The 26,392-nt window shown below is 44.0% G+C and overlaps 1 protein-coding gene and 2 long non-coding RNA genes across 12 annotated transcripts in view; 2 read left to right on the forward strand and 1 right to left on the reverse strand.

Moving 5' to 3' along the window:
• Window positions 1-26,392, reverse strand: part of grik5 (glutamate receptor, ionotropic, kainate 5) — a 97,625-nt gene that overhangs the window by 19,232 nt on the left and 52,001 nt on the right. For 7 of the 10 annotated variants that reach the window (XM_049731444.2, XM_049731440.2, XM_049731437.2 and 4 more), the window contains 8 exons: window positions 14,534-14,698; window positions 12,934-13,098; window positions 9,313-9,410; window positions 9,066-9,231; window positions 4,092-4,270; window positions 3,290-3,343; window positions 1,474-1,644; window positions 601-753 (listed from right to left, as the gene is read on the reverse strand). In XM_049731444.2, coding sequence (XP_049587401.1) covers window positions 601-753; window positions 1,474-1,644; window positions 3,290-3,343; window positions 4,092-4,270; window positions 9,066-9,231; window positions 9,313-9,410; window positions 12,934-13,098; window positions 14,534-14,648 — 1,101 coding nt within the window. In that variant the 5' untranslated portion in view covers window positions 14,649-14,698. The remainder of the gene's footprint in view (window positions 1-600; window positions 754-1,473; window positions 1,645-3,289; window positions 3,344-4,091; window positions 4,271-9,065; window positions 9,232-9,312; window positions 9,411-12,933; window positions 13,099-14,533; window positions 14,699-26,392) is intronic. The other 3 variants (XM_049731441.2, XM_049731439.2, XM_049731446.2) reach the window with 1 other exon arrangement.
• LOC125975681 (uncharacterized) lies at window positions 16,018-19,864 on the forward strand. The gene is made up of 5 exons (XR_011087337.1): window positions 16,018-16,891; window positions 17,748-17,864; window positions 18,088-18,244; window positions 18,535-18,958; window positions 19,754-19,864. It is a non-coding gene; the product is annotated as an uncharacterized lncRNA (long non-coding RNA).
• LOC137840653 (uncharacterized) lies at window positions 20,595-22,297 on the forward strand. Its single transcript, XR_011087490.1, has 3 exons — window positions 20,595-20,669; window positions 21,378-21,482; window positions 22,187-22,297. It is a non-coding gene; the product is annotated as an uncharacterized lncRNA (long non-coding RNA).

A 26,392-nucleotide genomic window follows, 5' to 3' on the forward strand; every position in this document is an offset into this window, starting at 1 on the left:
ATGCAACATGAGATGAGGATGATAATGAAGCTGCCATTTGTTCTCATTAAGCGGCCAGGAAGAGACAAGCGCTCACAAATCGTCATCATCATGACAGCAGTCAACACCACTTCTACGGGGTTTCATGGCAAATTAAGTCAAAAAATGACTATTTGCCTTCTGGAACGCTCCACGTCAGCCAAAAGAAAGCAAAAAGCAGTTTTGGAAATGAACACACAATAGTCTATGACGCTCCGTGCGTTGAGTTTCTCACTGAATGTAGAATGAAGCTCAGTGGCCTAGTAGTAGAGTGTCCGCCCTGAGACTGGAAGGTTGTGGGTTCAAACCCCGGCCGGGTCATACCAAAGACTATAAAAATGGGACCCATTGCCTCCCTGCTTGGCACTCAGCATTAAGGGTTGGAATTGGGGGGTTAGATCACCAAATGATTCCCGAGCGCGGCACCGCTGCTGCTCACTGCTCCCCTCTCCCCCAGGGGATGGATTAAAATCAAATGGGGATGGGTTAAATGCAGAGGACAAATTTCACCACACCCAGATGTGTGTGTGACGATGATCATTGGGACTTTGGGACTTTGACTTTGATATGGCGTGTGCGTACCATGCGCAGGTAGTTCATAAGACTGGTCCCGTGTTGCCAGATCTGAGGCGAAGTGCAGCTGAGCGGCTTCACTCCGATTTCCTGGCTGCGATTGAGTTCCCGCACCGCCCCCACCACCACGTGCACTGCATCAAACATCAGCGCCGACGACAGCTGCAGAAGCCAGAGTGGGAGTACGGGAAAGAGGAAAGGGGAGGGGCGGGGGGGTGGGGTGGGGGGGGGGGGTGTTTGTGGATGGATGGATGGATGGATGGATGGATGGATGGATGGATGGATGGATGGATGGATGGATGGATGGAAATAAGGAAGGAAGGAAGGAAGGAAGGAAGGAAGGAAGGAAGGAAGGAAGGAAGGAAGGAAGGAAGGAAGGAAGGAAGGAAGGAAGGAAGGAAGGAAGGAAGGAAGGAAGGAAGGAAGGAAGGAAGGAAGGATGAGGGGACAGATGGATGGATCAATAGTCATTACATACAAGTAAAAAGAGGTTATGTGGCGTGTTTGCATCATCAGGAAACAAAACGTCTTTAGTGGCTGCTAATTAGGGTCGTTTTTTGAGGGTATGTGCGAGGGAGGGGGAGGCGCTGACTGTCAGCGTATTGGAGATGGTACCTATGGGTGAAAAAAACTCGAGTAGTATAAAATGAATATGGAGTTTTAGTGTTAAAATAACTAACGAGCAAAAATCATTAGGTCAGATGCTATTTTGTTCAAAATGGATCGGTACAGAACGAAACGTGTCATCTTCAGCGTTAAAACCGCTTAGTCAGCTGTTTCATTAACTGCATGGCACCAAGAGCTTTGCAAAAAGAGTTTGAGAATATGACTTCAGCACAGTTCGAGGTGTGAGCAAGACCTGGTATGAATCCATTTTCGTACAAAGGGACTGACCGCCGGGCCGGGGTAGGACAGGTGGCAACCCTCGTTCCATGACAGGTTGAGGCTGCGGATGAACTCCAGGTAGAAGGGATGGCTGGTGTTGAACATGGAGAAGCCCACCACGTTGGACTGCTCGTCCACGATGTCGTCCAGCCTCATGAGAGGGAAGTCCTACAAGAAGCCGCAGAGACTTTGAAGCCACGCCGGATGACGAAAATACAGTGCCGGCAAGTGACAGCATCTAATCTTAGAAGGGCTTTGACAACAAGGAGAGGAGATAAGTAGCAATTGAGTGAGACAGCGACTCAGGTTGCTGATGCAGCCGCTCTACTGTTATTATATTCTTAAACGACTTGCTCTGTTACTTGAACGACCTTTTTGACAGTAGTCATTTTGTTGTTAGTCATCCCCACATGGTCGCATTTCAGCCCGAAAATTTGAGAAAGTGCAAGAAACCTTACCTATACTCATGGGCTAATGTGCGCTAGCTAACTTGGCTCGTTAGCCATTTTTAATACGAATTCAAAATATATCTAAAATATTCTTTAGGTTATGCTAAACATATTAATATGTTCTATGCGGCCCCACTGGTCCAAAAAACGGCATCCAGATTCATATTGCATTTGTGGAATATCAGCGAAATGTATCCATCACAGATGGCAGTCATTTTACCACTTGCTGTGGATTGAAATGACATCATAGTGCTTGAATGGAACAGTCCAACTCCCTAGAATCACAACCGTACTGACTTCAAACATTGGCCGTTCAGACAGTTTTGTGACCCCGGAACAGATCAAAACGTGCACAAACCGGAGCTTGACAAGCATCTGAAGCAGATTTTCTTTTTGAAGTGCATCTTTAGAGGCTCAACGGCGGTGTACGTTTGTCAGAGCTTTGCATCTTAATAGTGACTTTTGCGCGGTGCCACAAGTAAACATCCAAATCGCATGTGAGGCACGTACGGAGGACAGACAAGGGAGGGAATGAAAGGAGGCGGCAAAGTGAAGTCTGCATGAAGCCACACATTAATCGAAATGCTAAAAAGGGGGGAGGCGTCGGCACCGCTAGGCTCGTCCTCTGTGCGTTCCCGCGTCTCAGCCTTCCCCCAAAGCGTAGCCTGATCGTCTTTCTTGTGCACAAACCCAAACAAGGAAAAGGTGCATCTGAAAATTACGGCCAACAGGTAGTTCAATAAGTTGAAAAGTCAAAATATGAATTAATAGTGAATAAAATAAAGTTTGATGGTACTGTCCCGAGTAATCAGTCGAGATCCTGTGAGCAATTTTGCGCTTGTCACCATCGTGGGAATATTGCACATGTCAAATTTGCACTTGGGTTGCTGCACTTGTAATGTGATTACAGCTCATATAAATAACACTCGGGATTTACTGCACTTGACTTTAAAGTCAGTGTAAAGTGAAACTAAATACGTGTTCGGATTTTGCCACACCACAGGGACAAGTGCTGTTAACATCCAGGCTACATTTTAAATAATACAAAAAAATGGCAAGTACTGTAAAGGAGGTTTAAAAATCGACAAAAATCAAGCCGTCCTCTACGTGCGGAATGAAACAAAGTCACGCTTACCAGTCAACTGTCAATCAAAACACTGCAGATGCGACGTCGTCAACTAGCCTCTATCTTGTGCTGACACCTTTTAAAATTAACACCTTCCCCCTCCATACTCTTCTTCTTACTCTGTCTGAAAGGTGCGTACTTGTGGACTACAATGAGGTGCTCTAAATCAGCTAGCCAGGCTCCAAATAAGGACAAGAGTTAAACGGATGCATGAAAAAGATGAAGGTTGCACTCTTACCATTGTGGTGAGGATGTACTTGTAGAACGGTGACGTCATGCCCAGCTCTGACGCCTGCAGCAGAAAAGGGGGGGAGGGGGGGCGGGGGGGGGGGACAATGACAAAGAGACAGGTGGGTGAGACGACGAGGGATGGGAGCAAAAAAGGGAAGTAATGCTGGCGGGAGAGGATGACGAGTCGAATCATTATTTTACATCATGGGAAAAATACAGCCCCCGGAGGGCGCAACGGCTCTGCCGCGCACCCCGAATGAGTCCTCACGGAGCTCCGAAGTCCCGTTATCACGATCAAGGTAAAAATCCGCCAAGGTAAAATTAGACCTCCATCCGCTTACTGGGGCAAGCGTGGAGCCCATGGAAGTTAAAAAATTGCTCTATTCTATGGATGATGAGCTCACTTGAGGATCTGGCACTCCCACCGAGAACACAAACACACACAAAAATAAAAGTACTCCCACAGTGTTGCCGTGGGCACCAGATTAGCTTTACACACTGCACGAACAATGGCAGGAGCTTTTGTGACACCCCATTTCAAATAATCGTCAATAAAATGTTATGAATAAGCACTAGCCAAAAAACTTCAATAAGACTAAGTCCTTACACTATATGGACAAAGGTATTAGGACACCAAAGGGAGCTGAAATAGGATGAATAAACGCTACAAGTGGTGATGAATTTTCCACAGGTGTTGGGAAGTACTCACTCACACAGAAGCTGCTGTTGGCCACGGCCAACAGCCAGACATTCACGCAGAGACTGGCTGACATGAAACAAAAAAAGTGTGTGCGTGTGTATGCTCTGACCTTCTTGAGGATGAGGTAGGAGACAGAGGCGTTGGCGTCAATGATGATGGTGGCGACTTTGTCGTCACGGATCTCCTTCAGCAACGGGGTCGGGTCCAGGCTGTCATCCAGCATTCTGACTGACAGCGTCTCGCGGGAGATGAGGAAGCGCCGTACCAGTTCCTCCAATCTCAGCAGGCCTGAGGCAGAGCGACGCGGCGTGTCAGGCTGCATATCAATGTCTCTTTCAGCGCACGGCAGGCGGAGCGACGGCTGCCTCGCAGGGACCGTTCAAACGGTGAAATATTGCTGGGCTCGGGGCTTATGTGTGTTCGAACCTCCCCGCTCAGTAAAAATAATTGTTGCTTCGTGACAGGTCTGGAAAACAGATTTGTGAAATGCTGTGAAAAAGAGTCAATATTTTATTCCTCTTGAAGGATTTATTTGAGACCATGATTTAGGGTGCCTTGTTTTATTTGGCTTGTTTGTTGTTTCCAAGTGTAACCGTAGAGATCCGGGGTCACCATGGCAACAAGAGAGGAAAAAAAAAGAGGCAAATTTGATTGGATTGTATAAAATATTTCAATAAAAAACCATCTGACTGCAAGACGCTTGACTTTTACCTTCATTTTTTTAGAGTCCTGCTGCTTACTGTCATGTACGACATTTCTATGTCGTTCTGTCCTTTTGAGTCAAGCAGGTGCAAATGAGCAGTCCACACAGGCAACAACGGTGATATAATGGCAGCAGCTTCCATTTTAATTTTACGCAATGGGAGAAAAGAAATGTCCATCTCGGAGGAGGCCTTCAGGCGTGCTGCAATTCACAGTTTATGTCACAGCTCAATTACAGTTTTCGTTCCTCTGAGCACTGCTGTGATTATTCTTTTTGAAAGGCAAACGGGGAAAACCGAAAGACAGAAATGTGTGCACTTGAGCTGATTCTCGCTCTTCACTCGAACTTCTTGGTTTGGGTAATGAGCATAACCAGTGGCAGTCAAGACACATTTGACGCTGTATGTGGAGTGAGCCTTGACCGCAAAGTTGACTCTGCCGACGCGCGTCGCCTCATCGTAATGCGAGGGTAAAGCACCCCCCAGCTATGTAAATAAGTGGCAGAGGAGGAGCGGGGCGGCATCACCGCGCATCCGGATTGAGAGGTAGCGTATAGAGCCCTTCGGCGGGAGAAAGCCTCTGTAAGCAGAGGGGTAATCACTGAAGCAGGCCAAAACTTTAATTAGTTTGAGGAAGGAGGGGAGAAAAATCAATGCACTTTACAGCTTCCTCTCTTCCCTCCCTCTGCCTGCTCACATCACATATTTTTCTCAGCTGTCTTTGGGGCGGCCTCTCTTATCTCTCCTGTTCTCTGTTTTTCTGCATTCAACGTCTCGCCGTCCTCCACCTCATCAAGTCGCCGACAACCGCTTAATGGAATTTGTCTCACGATAGTGCGTCGGTAGCCGGCTGCGGCGAAAGAAAAGATGCGTTGGAAATGACCCGAAAATTCGCTCACATTTGACTAAGCGAATGGGGATTAATTTCTGTCGGCGGCCGGCCATGTTAAAAAGGAGCACGATGCAAACCATTCTAATGGGTCCTGGGATGGCGATGACAGATGATAGGATGAGAACCATAGAACAAAAAACAGCGATAGCCAAGAGGGAAAGCCATAGAACGGGGCATGAAAGCCAAAAGCAGCAAATGGGAAAATGCAATCCTAACCTTAGAACAGGAAATGAGCTGAGGAAAAATGAGACAATAACCATGGCAAGAAAATGGCAAGAAAAAAAAACGGCAAAACAAAGAAAAATCAGTGGACAAAACTGTGTTGATACCCATGAGCGTAAAAGACAAAATGGGCAGAGAAATTAAAAAGGCAATAATTGTTATAGAAAAAGAAATGGCAGAAAAAGGAACTGTGAACATAGAACAGGAAACTTAAAATGACAAGTCGTCAGTGCAACGTCATCTGTGTTCTTCTCCCCACTTGAAGTTTGCTCTCATTTGTCCCTACGAGGACGATTCATAGTTGCCGTCTGCGTCAATAACAGCCGCCTGCCAAAAGGTTAGCCCCCCCCTCGCCCATCTTAAATGACTCAAACGTCAGCCTAACAAATGGCCCAAAACACTCTCAATCAAAGTGGACCTTCCACACTGGAGCCTAAATGCACACACATAGGCGCGCACACACACACACGCACACGCGCACACACACACACACACACACACGCATACACACACACACACACACACACACACACACGCATACACACACACACACACACACACACACACGCATACACACACACACACACACACACACACACACACACACACACACACACACACATACACACACATACACACGCACACATTCATGCACACACACGTGTGTGTTTGCCCCAACGCAGGGCAAAGTGAGCACGCAAGCAATCAAGCAATCAAACAAATCAAACAAATGACGAGCGTATCACGGAGCAGGACAATGAGAAGCGCGAGCGGCAAGCGCACGTACGCCCACGCCGCATTTGCGCAAGTGTGGAACAAGCTGGCTGCTGAATGGCAGTTAGCACCTTTCCCGCAGCCATGGCAACTGCCGCCATGGCGATAAGATAGCACAGCCAAGTGGGTCACCGGCTTCCCGTGTGATAACCTCGTGAGGGGAAAAAAAATAGAGAATTGGAGAGAAGGGATGGAAATTGCAGCGTGTGTCCATAAGGGCCATCGGAATATAAAAAATATATGCGGTACGTTGCGGAGCAAATGAGAGAAAGAGCTCAGAGGCACAAGAAAAAGCTTTTGGAAGTCAATGGCGCGGCGGGTCCATAAGAATTTGAAAAAGCACCTCGCGGCTCCCTCCATTCACGCCCGAGCATAATGATCGGCTCTGTGTGATGCTTTTTTTCCCGGAGGCCTCCAAAGACTTCCGTGGGCGGCTATGGCGCAGCACAGCGCAGCACAGCGCACCGTCCATCCTTTGATTCCGATAAGCCACTGCATAATCAATCAATAATGTGCTCTTTCAAAAATGAACATAATGAATTCCCTGACGCTGTCTGAGTGCCTCGTCATTTTTCCCTTCTGAAAACAAAACATTCCAACATTACTTCTATGATTAGATGAGTGCGGCCTGACAAGCCTCCCAGGAGGATGCGCATGCAAGTATAATAAATAAAACAAAAAAAGCCTCCAGCACGAGCTCAGCTTTATGATCGCTGTCCAAACGGTGAAAAACACGCTTTTAAAAATCAGTCACGCGCTGCATTGAAAACAGAACTGTACAACAGTTTGGCAGGCAGCACAAGAGTGGCCTGCTGGCCCTTCAATTTCGGTACACCTGCTGATTTTCAGAACTGAATATGAAAGAATCCATTCCAGAGACACCTTCGCCTTTGTAAACTGAACTGAATGTTTTAAGTAACACATTTTGGAACTCATCGGTCAGAAATGTACAGTAGCTAGCATCTAGAACAGGCATGGGCAAACTATGGCCCACGGGCTACATCCAGCCCATGGGGCCGTTTAATCCGGCCTGCCAACCCTGAATAAATTGTATTATTAAAAACATTTTTGGGTCATTTTCCCTGCAATGACTGCGTTTCCCCAGTAAATGGGGAACCACCCGCCCGCGCATTTACTACCATAAGCCGTGTCAGAAAGCTCGGTGCATACTCACAAGCGCGTGTACGTACTCAGTAGTACGGACTCCGCGCTCTATTTCTATTAGTGCTGAATTTAGAGTGCGGGCCGTGACGTTAGCATTCTCGTAATTCGCGCGCTGAGCTTTCAGATACAGTTTTACGCTAAAGCCACCCACAAACCTTCCCCTGGAATCCTTGCATTAAAATGAGTGGCCCAAGGAAAAGAAAGGTGGGGCAGGGATTGAAACGAGCGACCAATCTCATTTTCAAACAATGCAGGATGCTCAAGGACGTTGATGCACCACTTGTTTGCGACTAATCTTAACTTTTAAAGTTCTTAAGGCCGACTTTAAGGAAGTGTGTCCCGTTTCCTCACCTCTGTCACCAGGTGTTTGTGAGTTAAAGCTCTGCTCTGATTTTCAGATATTCGTCACCGTGTTGCCGTTTTGATTTCTTTATTACTTTATTTAGATGTATTCTTTCACTGATTCTTCAAGATGATGTATTTGGTCAGAATGTTTGCCATTTGATGTGATTTCGCCTCCTAAGATAAACATCTTTCATAAATCTGACCTGCAGGCGCTGAAGTGATGGAAACTGTTATTCATAATAACAGTGTTGTATTTAATGAGAATCAATGATAGCAGCAGTCTTTTGGTGAAATATGTTTTTAATGCTGTTAATAAATGCATTTGTTTTCAAAAAGTTTTTTTGTTTTTTTTAATATCCATGCTTTACTAAAGGCCAAAACCTTTTAAGCAATGACCTTTACATGTCTTTTATATTACTTCACACAAACACTACATCCATCTGCTCCTGGTTCAGCCCCCCCCCCGGTCAAAATTTAGAACCCAATTCAAGTCAAAAAGTTTGCCCACCCCTGATATATAGTAGCGCTAGCAATATTAAAGTAGCACTAGCGTGATAAATAAAATGACTTGATTACCAGCTCAGTTACCTAGTGGTAGAGTGTCCACCCTGAGACTGGAAGGTTGTGGGTTCAAACCCTGGCCGGGTCATACCAAAGACTATAAAAACGGGACCCGTTGCCTCCCTACTTGACACTCAGCATTAAGGGTTGGATTTGGGGGGTTAGATCACGAAATGATTCCCAAGCGTGGCACCGCTGCTGCTCACTGCTCCCCTCTCCCCCAGGGGATGGATCAAAATCACACGGGGATGGGTTAAATGCAGAGGACAAATTTCACCACACCCAGATGTGTGTGTGACGATCATTGGGACTTTAACTTTAACTTTTTTTTATCATAGTTCCCATATTGGCAGCATGGTGTTACCTTTACTTTAGCATGACATAGGGAGGCATTTCTTTCTTCTCAGGGTGTGCGCATACTCACATTCCGCCTTGGCACAGAGCAAGCTGGCCGACGGGTAGCTGAACGAGCGCAAGATGGCCCCGATGGCCAGACTCAGGTCCTCGTTGCTGGGGTACAAGGTGACCGAGGCAAAGCGCAGGTACGGCAGGCGGGGCGTCTCCTCTGGACCGATCTTTACGTGCGGAATCTGCAAGTCGGAGGGCAAGGAGGTATAGTATTAGAATAATATTATAATCTTGCCAACTTTTCACGTAGCAGACTCACTCACCTCCTTCTCACCGCATATGTGACTGACAGTGGAGCCGGACGCGGGGCTGGAGGCAGGCCCAATCACCGAAACCACACCTTTGGGTAGAATCTGGCACACTGCGAGGAGAAAGTGGACCAAAAAAATGTTAGATTCATACGCTGTTGCCGAATCCAGGCGGGGTTGGAGTTTTGGAATTCATCCATTGATCCCATTGTAGCAGTGAAATCCGACTGTCTGTAATCTGATTTATTTGCGAGGAGGAGCGCCCCCAAGGACAACAACCGCTACTGCAGCTGCTTGAAATGTTTTGCCCTATTGTAACTTCAACAGCACAAGAAAAATAGAACAACTGAGCATACCGGTAATGAGAGCCAACACCAGAGCTGCATCAAAAAGCCGCTTCTACACTGCCATCATCCAGTCTGTCCTCTGCACCTCCATCACTGTCTGGTTTGGATCGGCCTCCAAACAAGACAAGCACAGACTGCAACGGACAATAAGGACTGCAGAAAAGATAATTGGAATCAACCTCCCATCTATCCAAGACTTGTACCTGTCCAGGACCAGGAAACGTGCAAGTAACATCTCAACAGACCCTTCGCACCCAGGTTGCAGCCTGTTTGAACTACTCCCCTCCGGACGCCGTTATAGAGCTCTGTACACTAAAACCAGCAGACACAGAGACAGCTTCTTCCCCCAGGCTGTCGCTCTGATGAACTCACACCACTCTTAGAGTCTCAGAGTCATTACTGTGCAATAACATCCCGCTTTCCACACCTTTTTTGTCTACACTGTTTGTACTGTGTCCTCTCTGCACCCATTGCAGCCTGGTCATCCTAGAAGAGGGACCCTCCCATCTGTGGTCTCTTCTCAAGGTTTCTCATTTCCCCTAGCTGGAGTTTTGAGTTTTTCCTTGCCCTCTTGGGAGTTTAAGATCAGTTTAAGATCAGGGGGTGTTATAATATCTATGAATATCTTTCGTTCTTCGCATGTCCCGAGTGTTGTTGTTAGTCACCTAAATGTTGAACAGAGGCTGTGATTTACCGAAGTCAAATTTCTTGTTTGGCACGCTCAAACATGGCGAATAAAAAACTCTTGAATCTTGAATCTTTTGATGAGAGATACATATCTCCATTTGTGTTTTCGTTCATTGTGGAGATTAAGTAAAACAATCAGTTTTTCATATCCTCAAATAGTGGCCCTCTTTTAATAAATGCTTTGGCTCAATGTACTCATCCTTTGTAAGTGTAAGTTCTATTATAATGATTGATTTCTCCCAATAAATGCCTAATAAATGCTTAAAGGTTAGCTAGAAGGACAAAAGGCTCACGCTATGCAGTGAAAATGAGGCTTCTCGTGGCCAAAATCAAATGGGCAGTGGGGAAAAAACACATCGAGCAGCGATCGATAGCGCTCTCACGCTCGCTCACGCCGTCCACCTGACGAATGCAATTAAAAGGAAGGCTCAACATCGGCCAGGGGACGTACAACCAGATGTTTGCCGAATAACAGCTCTGCCATCCAAAACAGATGACAGACCAAATCTTCTGATTTTGGAGATCACTTTCTGACCTGCATCACCAGGCAGAGCAAAAAAAGAAACAAAACCAAATGAATCAATGCCAGACAATTTGTTATGTCCAGCTTGTTGAGAGTCAGGGAGGAAAACAACAACAACAGCAACAGGCTCGAAGGCGTTTCACTGACGCCTGAATGAGATCGCTGAGCCAAAGCTGTGGGTCAACAAGCGCTCTTATCTCACAAGATGAGACGGACTGCTGTGAGGGGAGTCAAACGAGCCGAGTCGAGTTTGTAGGCAGGACATGAATGGACACGACTTAAGTAGAATTCTCAGGCTTTTTCTGTCAAATCAAACAAAATCTATTTTGACAACCCGGTGTGATACCTGGGCTCACTCGAGCCATACTTGAAAGGATCATAACCCAAATACAGTTTTGTTGTATTTCACTTTTCAGTCTGAGCGCTAAAAGGGCTTGATTGGACCCAATGGTGGCCAGGCCGCTGACTGTGTCCGAAGCAAATGTACAATTTTATGTTGCAAGGAGTTTTTTTGAAACGCTTAATTTCTTATCATAAAATGTGATCTTTAGCAAACAATAAACCAACAACGTTAAACTAATAGCCCAAAAACAATTTTGTTGTTTGTTTTCATTTGACCTCACATTCACAGTGCAGGGTGAAGGGAAACAAAGTATGCAAACCGTCACCTAACGACTTCTCCAAGAGCTTATCGGCGCGAGCAGTTGGCCAGCCAAGAGTGCAATCAATATAATGAGTTGAGGAGATGGGTTAAATGCGCGCTGGCCTCAAACAAATACACACAAGTTTGCTATTCGCAACAAGCATTGTCTGATTCGGACCACGCCACGCACAGCAAGAGCTAAAAAAATTTATCTTGCATGAAGCTTGAAAAGGTGGTGAAAATATGTAGCTGAAAAAGCCTCAGCATTCATCAGTCCATGGTAAGACAGTGTGTCTATTCAGCGTTGTTGCTACTCTCGCTCGGCAAGATGACTGCAAGAGCACAGCACGAAATGCTCTTGGGTGACTTTCTCATGGCGGAAACAATGTCAGCCAGATGTGTGCAGTTGTTGCAGATCAGACCTGCACAACAGTCAGGAGCAATTTCCGACCATTACCAATTAGGACTCCGCCCCACAGCTGTGTGGTGTTCCACCAGGGCTCAATTTCAGAACCTCTGCTGTTTTATTCTATTTGCTTCCATTTAAAGGAAACTTGGGATTTCCTTTGATGACAGTCAGCTCTATGTCCCGCTAAGCAAAAAGACAAGGGGTTCACATAGTTTCTCCATCCTGTGCTATGAATGTGGCTGAGTCAGAATAATGAAAACATATTATTTTTTAGTGGGATTTGTGAAGCTCAAATGACACTAGCCTGTAGTGACACGGACGGGCCAATGTATATGTTGGTGCTTGCTGTATACGTCAGTATGTTAATTGTGTGTGCATGTGTGTGTGCGTGCGTGCGTGCGTGCGTGTGCGCGCACTTCAGACAATCATAGTTGTAAGATGACAGAGCTCTCCGATCTAAAGACCCTGCCAAAAAAATGGCTTTGAGCAAACAAGTCAGAGTCTCCTGCCCATCGGGCAAAGACACAGTCGCACGCACACACACAGCCGCACGCACATGTGTACACAAGCCTTGTCATGCACAAGCAGACATTGTGCCAGGGGCTGATGGCAGGGTCAGAGAGCCACAGTATCAGAATTGGAGCAAGGGAGTCTCAAGCCTGCACCGATGCTTAATTTTTTATCAAAATGGGCATTTTAGAGAGCCATACTGGGCACAGTGGCGGACAGAAAGTGCTGTTCCTGGAGGGCACTGGTCCACTGCTTTTAATGAGACCGACTTGGCGGGTCAGCAGCACTCTCCACTGAACATATAAACTCATTAGCATAAGACCATCAAAGAAAAAAGCAGAGTGCTTTTTTTGCTCCCGGTGTCATTTTCAGCCTTTCTTTAAGAAAAGAAGGAAAGAAGAAACACAGTGCTAATGAGAACAGTAGGTTTTTTTTACCATCTGCATTAACGCCTTCATTCATCAAAGTTGAGCAACAGCGGAACAGTTTGAGTTTTTTGAATGAGAGCACGACTCACTGGTGTCAGTGGTGTCATACTGGGAGTCTTTCTGCAGCTCGTAGATGTCTACCTCCACTCGAGCTCTGGCCGGGCCCTCCATCAGGCTGTTGATGTTTTCCCTGGCCAGCGACAGTGCCAGACGCTCGCCGCGCCCACACACAGACTGGTCATCCAAAATGGCCGCTAGACAGAGAGCGAGAGATGGGGATGTATAGAAAACAAACTATTACAATATATATTTCAGATCTGTTTAAAAAAAAAAAGAAAAATCGGAATCAGTGGGTGCTGAACTGCAAATACCCAGAGGCTGATTGCAGTTTTTAGTTGTGATATCACCAAGCACCACCAGGCGGCATACGGGTCTCAGTTCCAACTGTATGTGCCCCCCCCCCCCTGCTCCTCCCAGTCGCCCTGATGAAAAATTGCGGCCCCTCCAGCTTTGAAGTTGCCCTTCCAGGTCTAAGCTCTGTTTGTATTTTGGACTGTCTTCAGTCTCGCCTCCTGCTTGAACTATTTCTGTTCTGTTGAGTTGCTCGAGGCAGTGATGCGCTCCCTCGACCAGATTGAAGAATGATAGCGATGGCCTGAAATAGCGGCGACTCAAAGTAACTCTGCTCGCTGCTCCTGTTTGCGAGGTTGACATTTTGCAAGGCTGATTACACAAGAGCTGTTTCAATCCCAGCAGCAGGTAGGAAATCAGATATGCAAGCCGTCACATTAAGGCAAAAATGACTCTTCATCTTGTTGGACGCACCTCGTGAAAGCTTGTTTAAGAGGCCGCGATGCTGTAGCATCGTTAGTGAGGACCCTTAAAGATACTGAGTGGACCAGCTTGCTAGTCAAACCATTCAGTTGTTTTTATTTTACAGCGCTGGAGGTGCCACAAATTTCATTCTCGGCGCTGTGGCAGGTCCCAATTTTCAACGTTGTCGTTATTGCTATCAAAAAAACAAAGCTAAATGAAGACACGAGATGACAAGTCAAAAGTGAAAGAACTGCAGCAGCAACAAATTTCATTCTGGGCACGTCGGCAGGATCCAGTTTTCAATGTTACTTTGTTTTCTCTCAGAACATGTATGCAGTGCTATATCGCAAGGCAGGTGGAGCGATTGTTGTCTTTGTAGCAATGTAACGACATAAGATGATTTATTTGAGATTGAGTTAAAGGTGGAAAAATGACTGCTCCTTTTCGGCAGCAGTGTATTTTACTCTAATTGCTCTGCCGGGGCCTAATTTTCAACAAACCAAGAACTTTAATGGTTTAAAAACAGAGGACAATGCTACATGAGTGCAGGTTAGGGTTCAGAAGCTTTTTCAAGTCGATTAATCGATAATTAGTCGACATCATTGATATTTTTCTAGCAGCGCACAGGCCTTGCCAACTGATGTGGTTCGTGATGCAAATGTAGTTTTCTCACATATTATTGGACATTTTTGTGATGAAGGCGGAGCTTTCGTCGTTCACAGGTAGTTTTGGGGAAAAATATGTTATGAATCACAAAAAACAGAGTTTTGCATGGCAAAGTTAAGAATTTCTCTCCTCCATCTTGGAAAGGCAGCAGTATCCTGACTTTCTGTCCCGGAAACGCCACTTGAAAGATTGGAGGCTGAAACTCACCCAAGCGAACGGCAGAGAGCACGGGAGTCTGACAGAGCGAACGTGGCGGCATGTTGGCTAGCAGTAGTAAGGGCAGCAAGTGTATTGACAGCAGCAGTGCTGGCAGAGCCGGCATCTTCTACTGCTCCTCATGGAGAACGGTCTGCTGGCTGCCTGTACTGCCACCTGCGGGAACGGAGAACATGATGCACGTTCATGAACTGAAAATCACATCGATTGAACATACAAAAAGAATGGAAATGGCAAGTCTTTCAGCTCAGCCTAGCAAAAGTGCAACATTATTGAAGGTGAGATAATCCTGCTTTTTACGCCTACGAAATGGGACAGCTGTCAGATCACTTGATAATCAATAATGATGAGTCAAATTTATTAGTTTAGGGGGGTGGTTGTGATTTGTTCAGTGGGAACAGAGTGATCAGTATGAAGTTTGTACAATATTTTCTTATCCATTGCGCTTCCCCTCTCCCGGTATATTACGTGTTTTTATATTTGTATTATTTTAAAAGTGTGTTTAAAGACCTTTAAAAATTTAAGTGTTGTAAAAGCTGTAAAAGCACAACCAGGGAGTATTTGAATAGGATATTTCTATTCTCCGGATTTCACTTATTGTGACGGATGGTCTGGAACGTAACCCCCACAGTGTTACTGTAGTAGTAGTTGAGCCCACCGAGGTAGCGCAAATGGCCCCTGGGAAGAAACATGTTCTTCATTGCTGATTTCAATTGTGTGCCGTAACAAGTTGCGCCTGCTCTCACTAAACTCGACTTTCACTGTGGCGAGATTTAATGTGGTGCCGCCGTGCACCTCCTGTCTGGGGGTGAAATATGCCCGGCGCATTCCTTCGCCGGCAGAGACTGGCTCTTTTGGAAGTGACAGGCCTCAGCCTTGAGATCTCCGGAGGCAGTTCAAAGACAGCGTCGCCGCAAACAAGAGGCTCAGCTTCCTCGCTCGTGTCCCGACATGAACTTCTTTCCAAGTTCATCCAGAAAACGATTACAGCTGCTAAGCAGGCAGCCCCCGGGGCAAGACGATGCCGCCTGGCCCAGACTGATGACATGGCGAGAAAGGATGGAGCAGGTGGACAAGCTCAAAGAGTTGCAACACGCACGTAAAACGCCCAACGAATTGAGTTGTTCAACAAAATGGAAAACTGTTTGTCTTCTTCGGTTTCACTTGATGCCCTTTTCTCCACGCAACATGCCCCACTCTTTCTTTTGCTTTTGTTCTATGTTATTCTTCCTGTATTTCATGTGTCCAAGAGCGTGCAAAAAAAAAAACGGGGGGGGGCACGCTTGAGCAAACATGGCGCTAATACTAATAGCTCGACATCATACTGTGCAGATGGCTGCGGTGACCTCATTACGCTTTGCCCTGGTCAAAGTGAACTGAGGACGGACCCCAGCGCGACACCTCGGCAAAAAAAGGCCGCGCGGTGGGAGACATTGTTTTGCGTCCAAGCAGAGCGTGTATGCAAAAAACTATGTGTGTGTGTGTGTGTGTGTGTGTGTGTGTGTGTGTGTGTGTGTGTGTGTACTTGTTTTTATTAGTATGGGGGGTCCGAAGACAGGGAGCCCACCAACAAAGTGGGGCCCTGTGTCGTTGTGGGGTCCAAAATCATGGACCCCACTCGGGAAACCACTCTAAAACAGCTTGAAATGCTCTAACAACATGCCTCACGAATTTTTTTCACTTACCCCTCATGGTCGCAATGTTGAGAATTGTGTGTGTGAAGTGTGTGTGCTCAGTAGCGGCCCCCCGACCATGGCAAGTGGTATTGCAAGTATACACACTACCGGAAGTGTGTGTGATTCAACCAATCAGGGCACCTCGTGATCCGAGTGTTGATTAAGAAAATAAAATGCTATTTCCTGTAGATTTAAACCAGGTAATTATTATTTTAGTAACCATAGCAGCTAAAATAATACTGTAAACATAAAATTCCTGCATTACAATTGCAATTTATCTATGTTATTTAATATTCATTACACTTGCTTTATAAAAATACGCTCATTCTATTAGGCTTATTTTAAAAACTGTCTCGTGCATTTTTCATGTTCTAAACATAAAAATAAAGGTATAAATAAATAGTAATTTATTCTTTACCATCAGTTTACATATTAGTTAAATCAGCATCTCGTGCATTTTTCATGTTCTAAAAATAAAAATAAAGGTATAAATAAATAGTAATTTATTCTTTACCATCAGTTTACATATTAGTTAAATCAGCAGGTATTGCATGTGTTAGCTTCATGCGGCTAAAACCACCAGCTTAACGTCACTTCGCCACGTGTGACGCCGCCAGACTGAGACTGCTCCGCGACGAAGACACGCTGCTCATAACGAAACACAACATACACGGTGAGTAAATCAACTGCATGTAAATACTAAGTACAAGAAACTGATGTAGAAATGCTTTTTGTCCAGACCCCGAGGGGTTTATATGCAATGATTATGGCTTCGGATTCGGTATATTGTCACTCGGATGGCGTAACGTTTTCCCCTCAGACAGTCCGGCTTTTTAACTTGTTATTCATCTTAGCTTGCAGTGGTTTTAAAAACAATGGTGTAAAAGCGAACGACAGAATGTATAATTGCTCCGTGTTATATTCAGGATGATTTCGATGTGCTAATGTTTCATAATTGCTAAGCCCAGAACCGGACTCTGGCCGTAATTGCCGAAACCACTTCAAAACTCGTCAAACACGTGGTAAAGCTCAGTGTTATGATATATCTGCATGTCTTCTGTATTTCTCGGTGGTTTTCTATCATGTAAGAATGCTTTCTTTAAATAACACAAGCATTCTGACGCAATAAAACTATCCGGAAACTAGCTTATTGGCTAATTAGCTACCGCTAATCAGGATGCTACGTTCACTTTTCAAACACAAACATAATAAAAACGAGTTGGTAGCTCCTGAAAAGTATAACGAATTATACTGGTAAAACTATTGAAATAACTTTTCTTTGGATGCAGCACCTGGTTGGAACTGTGACTAGTTAAAAGTAACAAAGCTCAGCTTCAAACCGACAAACATTTTCATTAATACATCAGTATTTTCTGAAAAATATTCTTTCTTTAATCACTCTTGTCCTGTTAGTTCTCAGGCCAGGCTTATTCCTTCAGTCTTTATACAGTGGATGATTACAAAGCTTTTAAAATTAATATAGAGTGCTTGTTAAAGTTCTCTCTGCCATGTTTTGAATTATTTTTTAGAGCTAGAAATGTCCAAAAGGAAAGCAAGAAAAAAGCCTGCTGATGAAGCAGCCTTTTACATTTAATCCTCAAAGGACAAACCTGGACTAGTGGAAAGATTTATTGATGATCAAAAAGGTAATAAACTCATTTTTAGACCATTTATCCATTAAGTATATATTTATTTATTTTATAAAACAACACAAAAAACAATCAAATTCAGATTGGTTGTTGTATTTCTGTTTCTAAGCGAGAACTTAGTATTAAAATTGTAAGATAACACCACAATTATTTGGTTAAAGGTGTATCTTAAAGAAATATTTTCTCATAACCAATGGTTTTATATAAAATGTCCTTGCAGGAAGAGGTGTGTTTGCTACCCAGCACTTTGAACAAGGAGAGTTCATCTTAGAATACAGGGGTCAACTTCTGTCAGCAGAAAAATGCCAAACAAGCAAGTACTCTGAAAAGGAGAGTACATTTCTCTTTGACTTTGAATGGCAGAATCATTACTGGTGGTATGTATATCCAAATATTTTCTATACAATAATTATGAACTCTAGAAAGAGACTGGAATAAAATACCCTAAATTAGTGAGTCACTCAGAAGCAATATTTCAATAACACATCAGGATTGTGGCATTAACAATTTTTTTTATTTAGTGCTATGACGTTCAAAAAGACATTGTTTCCCTCTCAACTTTTCTTTTGAAATGTTGCAAGTTTTTATTTCTGTAAGCCAACTTTTATTTGACTAAAAAACTAGTTATATGATACAAAATGTTTGATTTCTGTTTTTTCTTTCCTAGTATTGATGCATCAACAGAGGATGGCTCTCTTGGAAGATTAGTGAATGACAACCACAAGTCTCCAAACTGCACCATGAAAAAAATAGTAAATGACGAGCCCCATTTGTGCCTTTTTGCCATCAAAAACATAGAAATGGGAACTGAAATCGATTACAACTATGGTGATTCTAAATGGCCAAGGCGTGAAAAAGTAAGTCAGTAAGATCAAGTATGCAAGTTGGAATATTAATTTGTTATTAAAAAAAGGAAGATTTTTGTCTCTTTTATTTGAATTACTCTCAGTATGATGTTGGTAAGTTATTTGTGGTTTTGATTCCAGGTGACAGGCTCTCAGGCTCCTGTTGACGGTGCGCTGCCTGAACCAGCCAGAACTTGGCAGGACTCTGGCCCTGATGATAACATCAAACAAGATGCCAGCCAACAGGTAACATTCAGTTAGACTTTGTTGTAAGAAATAAACTTTGTAGACCTTTTCTTGTTCTCTTAGTTTACAGCTTTTAGTTGGAAAGCTGTTCTTTAGTCAGAAGGTACCTTAAACAGCATTCAGCCAACCATTGGATCACACGGTTTTAGTGGTTCTCCTCATAGAGCCCAAACGAACCAGTGGCACACACACCTATAGAAGGATTGTTGAAACATGCGCCCATGGGTGTCCAACCAAGCCAATCATTCACACACACATAACAGATTTCTGATGGCTACTTGTGGGGCCCTCCGTATGGATCTAAAGTTGTCTTGGTTATTCCAACCAAGCCAATCATTCACACACACACAACAGATTTCTGATGGCTACTTGTGGGGCCCTCCGTATGGATCTAAAGTTGTCTTGGTTATTCCAACCAAGCCAATCATTCACACACACACTAACAGATTTCTGATGGCTACTTGTGGGGCCCTCCGTATGGATCAAAAGTTGTCTCATGTTTTTAGATCATATTTTGGTTATGGACATTATGGAGGCTGATTATATTACAGCTATAGTTCCACACATCCTCAACAGCAAAACGGCTAAAATGTCATGCTGAAGGATGCTCCACTACATCCATAAAGATGCTGTTATAGGACCTGATTAGACATCAGGTCTGACTGGAACACTTTAGTTAGAAAAGCTTGTTTGGTTTTGGGGACTAACTTCACATGATTTAACTATACAGGTCTTGAGTCTGTCATTTGTGGTGTCTGTATGATGTTGGTAAGTTATTTGTGGTTTTAATTCCAGGTGACAGGCTCTCAGGCTCCTGTTGACGGTGCTCTGCCTGAACCAGCCAGAACTTGGCAGGATTCTGACCCTGATGATAACATCAAACAAGATGCCAGCCAACAGGTAACATTCAGTTAGACTTTGTTGTAAGAAATAAACTTTGTAGACCTTTTCTTGTTCTCTTAGTTTACAGCTTTTAGTTGGAAAGCTGTTCTTTAGTCAGAAGGTACCTTAAACAGCATTCAGCCAACCATTGGATCACATGGTTTTAGTGGTTCTCCTCATAGAGCCCAAACGAACCAGTGGCACACACACACCTATACAAGGATTGTTGAAACATGCGCCCATGGGTGTCCAACCAAGCCAATCATTCACACACACATAACAGATTTCTGATGGCTACTTGTGGGGCCCTCCGTATGGATCTAAAGTTGTCTTGGTTATTCCAACCAAGCCAATCATTCACACACACACTAACAGATTTCTGATGGCTACTTGTGGGGCCCTCCGTATGGATCAAAAGTTGTCTCATGTTTTTAGATCATATTTTGGTTATGGACATTATGGAGGCTGATTATATTACAGCTATAGTTCCACACATCCTCAACAGCAAAACGGCTAAAATGTCATGCTGAAGGATGCTCCACTACATCCATAAAGATGCTGTTATAGGACCTGATTAGACATCAGGTCTGACTGGAACACTTTAGTTAGAAAAGCTTGTTTGGTTTTGGGGACTAACTTCACATGATTTAACTATACAGGTCTTGAGTCTGTCATTTGTGGTGTCTGTATGATGTTGGTAAGTTATTTGTGGTTTTAATTCCAGGTGACAGGCTCTCAGGCTCCTGTTGACAGTGCTCTGCCTGAACCAGCCAGAACTTGGCAGGATTCTGACCCTGATGATAACATCAAACAAGATGCCAGCCAACAGGTAACATTCAGTTAGACTTTGTTGTAAGAAATAAACTTTGTAGACCTTTTCTTGTTCTCTTAGTTTACAGCTTTTAGTTGGAAAGCTGTTCTTTAGTCAGAAGGTACCCTAAACAGCATTCAGCCAACCATTGGATCACATGGTTTTAGCGGTTCTCCTCATAGAGCCCAAACGAACCAGTGGCACACACACACCTATACAAGGATTGTTGAAACATGCGCCCATGGGTGTCCAACCAAGCCAATCATTCACACACACATAACAGATTTCTGATGGCTACTTGTGGGGCCCTCCGTATGGATCTAAAGTTGTCTTGGTTATTCCAACCAAGCCAATCATTCACACACACACAATAACAGATTTCTGATGGCTACTTGTGGGGCCCTCCGTATGGATCGAAAGTTGTCTCATGTTTTTAGATCATATTTTGGTTATGGACATTATGGAGGCTGATTATATTACAGCTATAGTTCCACACATCCTCAACAGCAAAACGGCTAAAGTGTCATGCTGAAGGATGCTCCACTACATCCATAAAGATGCTGTTATAGGACCTGATTAGACATCAGGGCTGACTGGAACACTTTAGTTAGAAAAGCTTGTTTGGTTTTGGGGACTAACTTCACATGATTTAACTATACAGGTCTCGAGTCTGTCATTTGTGGTGTCTGTATGATGTTGGTAAGTTATTTGTGGTTTTAATTCCAGGTGACAGGCTCTCAGGCTCCTGTTGACGGTGCGCTGCCTGAACCAGCCAGAACTTGGCAGGACTCTGACCCTGATGATAACATCAAACAAGATGCCAGCCAACAGGTAACATTCAGTTAGACTTTGTTGTAAGAAATAAACTTTGTAGACCTTTTCTTGTTCTCTTAGTTTACAGCTTTTAGTTGGAAAGCTGTTCTTTAGTCAGAAGGTACCTTAAACAGCATTCAGCCAACCATTGGATCACACGGTTTTAGTGGTTCTCCTCATAGAGCCCAAACGAACCAGTGGCACACACACCTATAGAAGGATTGTTGAAACATGCGCCCATGGGTGTCCAACCAAGCCAATCATTCACACACACATAACAGATTTCTGATGGCTACTTGTGGGGCCCTCCGTATGGATCTAAAGTTGTCTTGGTTATTCCAACCAAGCCAATCATTCACACACACACTAACAGATTTCTGATGGCTACTTGTGGGGCCCTCCGTATGGATCAAAAGTTGTCTCATGTTTTTAGATCATATTTTGGTTATGGACATTATGGAGGCTGATTATATTACAGCTATAGTTCCACACATCCTCAACAGCAAAACGGCTAAAATGTCATGCTGAAGGATGCTCCACTACATCCATAAAGATGCTGTTATAGGACCTGATTAGACATCAGGTCTGACTGGAACACTTTAGTTAGAAAAGCTTGTTTGGTTTTGGGGACTAACTTCACATGATTTAACTATACAGGTCTTGAGTCTGTCATTTGTGGTGTCTGTATGATGTTGGTAAGTTATTTGTGGTTTTAATTCCAGGTGACAGGCTCTCAGGCTCCTGTTGACGGTGCTCTGCCTGAACCAGCCAGAACTTGGCAGGATTCTGACCCTGATGATAACATCAAACAAGATGCCAGCCAACAGGTAACATTCAGTTAGACTTTGTTGTAAGAAATAAACTTTGTAGACCTTTTCTTGTTCTCTTAGTTTACAGCTTTTAGTTGGAAAGCTGTTCTTTAGTCAGAAGGTACCTTAAACAGCATTCAGCCAACCATTGGATCACATGGTTTTAGTGGTTCTCCTCATAGAGCCCAAACGAACCAGTGGCACACACACACCTATACAAGGATTGTTGAAACATGCGCCCATGGGTGTCCAACCAAGCCAATCATTCACACACACATAACAGATTTCTGATGGCTACTTGTGGGGCCCTCCGTATGGATCTAAAGTTGTCTTGGTTATTCCAACCAAGCCAATCATTCACACACACACTAACAGATTTCTGATGGCTACTTGTGGGGCCCTCCGTATGGATCAAAAGTTGTCTCATGTTTTTAGATCATATTTTGGTTATGGACATTATGGAGGCTGATTATATTACAGCTATAGTTCCACACATCCTCAACAGCAAAACGGCTAAAATGTCATGCTGAAGGATGCTCCACTACATCCATAAAGATGCTGTTATAGGACCTGATTAGACATCAGGTCTGACTGGAACACTTTAGTTAGAAAAGCTTGTTTGGTTTTGGGGACTAACTTCACATGATTTAACTATACAGGTCTTGAGTCTGTCATTTGTGGTGTCTGTATGATGTTGGTAAGTTATTTGTGGTTTTAATTCCAGGTGACAGGCTCTCAGGCTCCTGTTGACGGTGCTCTGCCTGAACCAGCCAGAACTTGGCAGGATTCTGACCCTGATGATAACATCAAACAAGATGCCAGCCAACAGGTAACATTCAGTTAGACTTTGTTGTAAGAAATAAACTTTGTAGACCTTTTCTTGTTCTCTTAGTTTACAGCTTTTAGTTGGAAAGCTGTTCTTTAGTCAGAAGGTACCCTAAACAGCATTCAGCCAACCATTGGATCACATGGTTTTAGCGGTTCTCCTCATAGAGCCCAAACGAACCAGTGGCACACACACACCTATACAAGGATTGTTGAAACATGCGCCCATGGGTGTCCAACCAAGCCAATCATTCACACACACATAACAGATTTCTGATGGCTACTTGTGGGGCCCTCCGTATGGATCTAAAGTTGTCTTGGTTATTCCAACCAAGCCAATCATTCACACACACACAATAACAGATTTCTGATGGCTACTTGTGGGGCCCTCCGTATGGATCGAAAGTTGTCTCATGTTTTTAGATCATATTTTGGTTATGGACATTATGGAGGCTGATTATATTACAGCTATAGTTCCACACATCCTCAACAGCAAAACGGCTAAAGTGTCATGCTGAAGGATGCTCCACTACATCCATAAAGATGCTGTTATAGGACCTGATTAGACATCAGGGCTGACTGGAACACTTTAGTTAGAAAAGCTTGTTTGGTTTTGGGGACTAACTTCACATGATTTAACTATACAGGTCTCGAGTCTGTCATTTGTTGTGTCTGTATGATGTTGGTAAGTTATTTGTGGTTTTAATTCCAGGTGACAGGCTCTCAGGCTCCTGTTGACGGTGCGCTGCCTGAACCAGCCAGAACTTGGCAGGACTCTGACCCTGATGATAACATCAAACAAGATGCCAGCCAACAGGTAACATTCAGTTAGACTTTGTTGTAAGAAATAAACTTTGTAGACCTTTTCTTGTTCTCTTTGTTTACAGCTTTTAGTTGGAAAGCTGTTCTTTAGTCAGAAGGTACCTTAAACAGCATTCAGCCAACCATTGGATCACACGGTTTTAGTGGTTCTCCTCATAGAGCCCAAACGAACCAGTGGCACACACACCTATAGAAGGATTGTTGAAACATGCGCCCATGGGTGTCCAACCAAGCCAATCATTCACACACACATAACAGATTTCTGATGGCTACTTGTGGGGCCCTCCGTATGGATCTAAAGTTGTCTTGGTTATTCCAACCAAGCCAATCATTCACACACACACTAACAGATTTCTGATGGCTACTTGTGGGGCCCTCCGTATGGATCAAAAGTTGTCTCATGTTTTTAGATCATATTTTGGTTATGGACATTATGGAGGCTGATTATATTACAGCTATAGTTCCACACATCCTCAACAGCAAAACGGCTAAAATGTCATGCTGAAGGATGCTCCACTACATCCATAAAGATGCTGTTATAGGACCTGATTAGACATCAGGTCTGACTGGAACACTTTAGTTAGAAAAGCTTGTTTGGTTTTGGGGACTAACTTCACATGATTTAACTATACAGGTCTTGAGTCTGTCATTTGTGGTGTCTGTATGATGTTGGTAAGTTATTTGTGGTTTTAATTCCAGGTGACAGGCTCTCAGGCTCCTGTTGACGGTGCTCTGCCTGAACCAGCCAGAACTTGGCAGGATTCTGACCCTGATGATAACATCAAACAAGATGCCAGCCAACAGGTAACATTCAGTTAGACTTTGTTGTAAGAAATAAACTTTGTAGACCTTTTCTTGTTCTCTTAGTTTACAGCTTTTAGTTGGAAAGCTGTTCTTTAGTCAGAAGGTACCTTAAACAGCATTCAGCCAACCATTGGATCACACGGTTTTAGCGGTTCTCCTCATAGAGCCCAAACGAACCAGTGGCACACACACACCTATACAAGGATTGTTGAAACATGCGCCCATGGGTGTCCAACCAAGCCAATCATTCACACACACATAACAGATTTCTGATGGCTACTTGTGGGGCCCTCCGTATGGATCTAAAGTTGTCTTGGTTATTCCAACCAAGCCAATCATTCACACACACACAATAACAGATTTCTGATGGCTACTTGTGGGGCCCTCCGTATGGATCGAAAGTTGTCTCATGTTTTTAGATCATATTTTGGTTATGGACATTATGGAGGCTGATTATATTACAGCTATAGTTCCACACATCCTCAACAGCAAAACGGCTAAAGTGTCATGCTGAAGGATGCTCCACTACATCCATAAAGATGCTGTTATAGGACCTGATTAGACATCAGGGCTGACTGGAACACTTTAGTTAGAAAAGCTTGTTTGGTTTTGGGGACTAACTTCACATGATTTAACTATACAGGTCTCGAGTCTGTCATTTGTGGTGTCTGTATGATGTTGGTAAGTTATTTGTGGTTTTAATTCCAGGTGACAGGCTCTCAGGCTCCTGTTGACGGTGCGCTGCCTGAACCAGCCAGAACTTGGCAGGACTCTGACCCTGATGATAACATCAAACAAGATCCCAGCCAACAGGTAACATTCAGTTAGACTTTGTCGTAAGAAATAAACTTTGTAGACCTTTTCTTGTTCTCTTAGTTTACAGCTTTTAGTTGGAAAGCTGTTCTTTAGTCAGAAGGTACCTTAAACAGCATTCAGCCAACCATTGGATCACACGGTTTTAGTGGTTCTCCTCATAGAGCCCAAACGAACCAGCGGCACACACACCTATAGAAGGATTGTTGAAACATGCGCCCATGGGTGTCCAACCAAGCCAATCATTCACACACACATAACAGATTTGTGATGGCTACTTGTGGGGCCCTCCGTATGGATCTAAAGTTGTCTTGGTTATTCCAACCAAGCCAATCATTCACACACACACAATAACAGATTTCTGATGGCTACTTGTGGGGCCCTCCGTATGGATCAAAGGTTGCCTCATGTTTTTAGATCATATTTTGGTTATGGACATTATGGAGGCTGATTATATTACAGCTATAGTTCCACACATCCTCAACAGCAAAACGGCTAAAGTGTCATGCTGAAGGATGCTCCACTACATCCATAAAGATGCTGTTATAGGACCTGATTAGACATCAGGGCTGACTGGAACACTTTAGTTAGAAAAGCTTGTTTGGTTTTGGGGACTAACTTCACATGATTTAACTATACAGGTCTCGAGTCTGTCATTTGTGGTGTCTGTATGATGTTGGTAAGTTATTTGTGGTTTTAATTCCAGGTGACAGGCTCTCAGGCTCCTGTTGACGGTGCTCTGCCTGAACCAGCCAGAACTTGGCAGGACTCTGACCCTGATGATAACATCAAACAAGATGCCAGCCAACAGGTAACATTCAGTTAGACTTTGTCGTAAGAAATAAACTTTGTAGA

The sequence above is a fragment of the Syngnathus scovelli genome, chromosome 9 (assembly GCF_024217435.2).
Source record: "Syngnathus scovelli strain Florida chromosome 9, RoL_Ssco_1.2, whole genome shotgun sequence".
Lineage (NCBI taxonomy): Eukaryota > Metazoa > Chordata > Actinopteri > Syngnathiformes > Syngnathidae > Syngnathus > Syngnathus scovelli.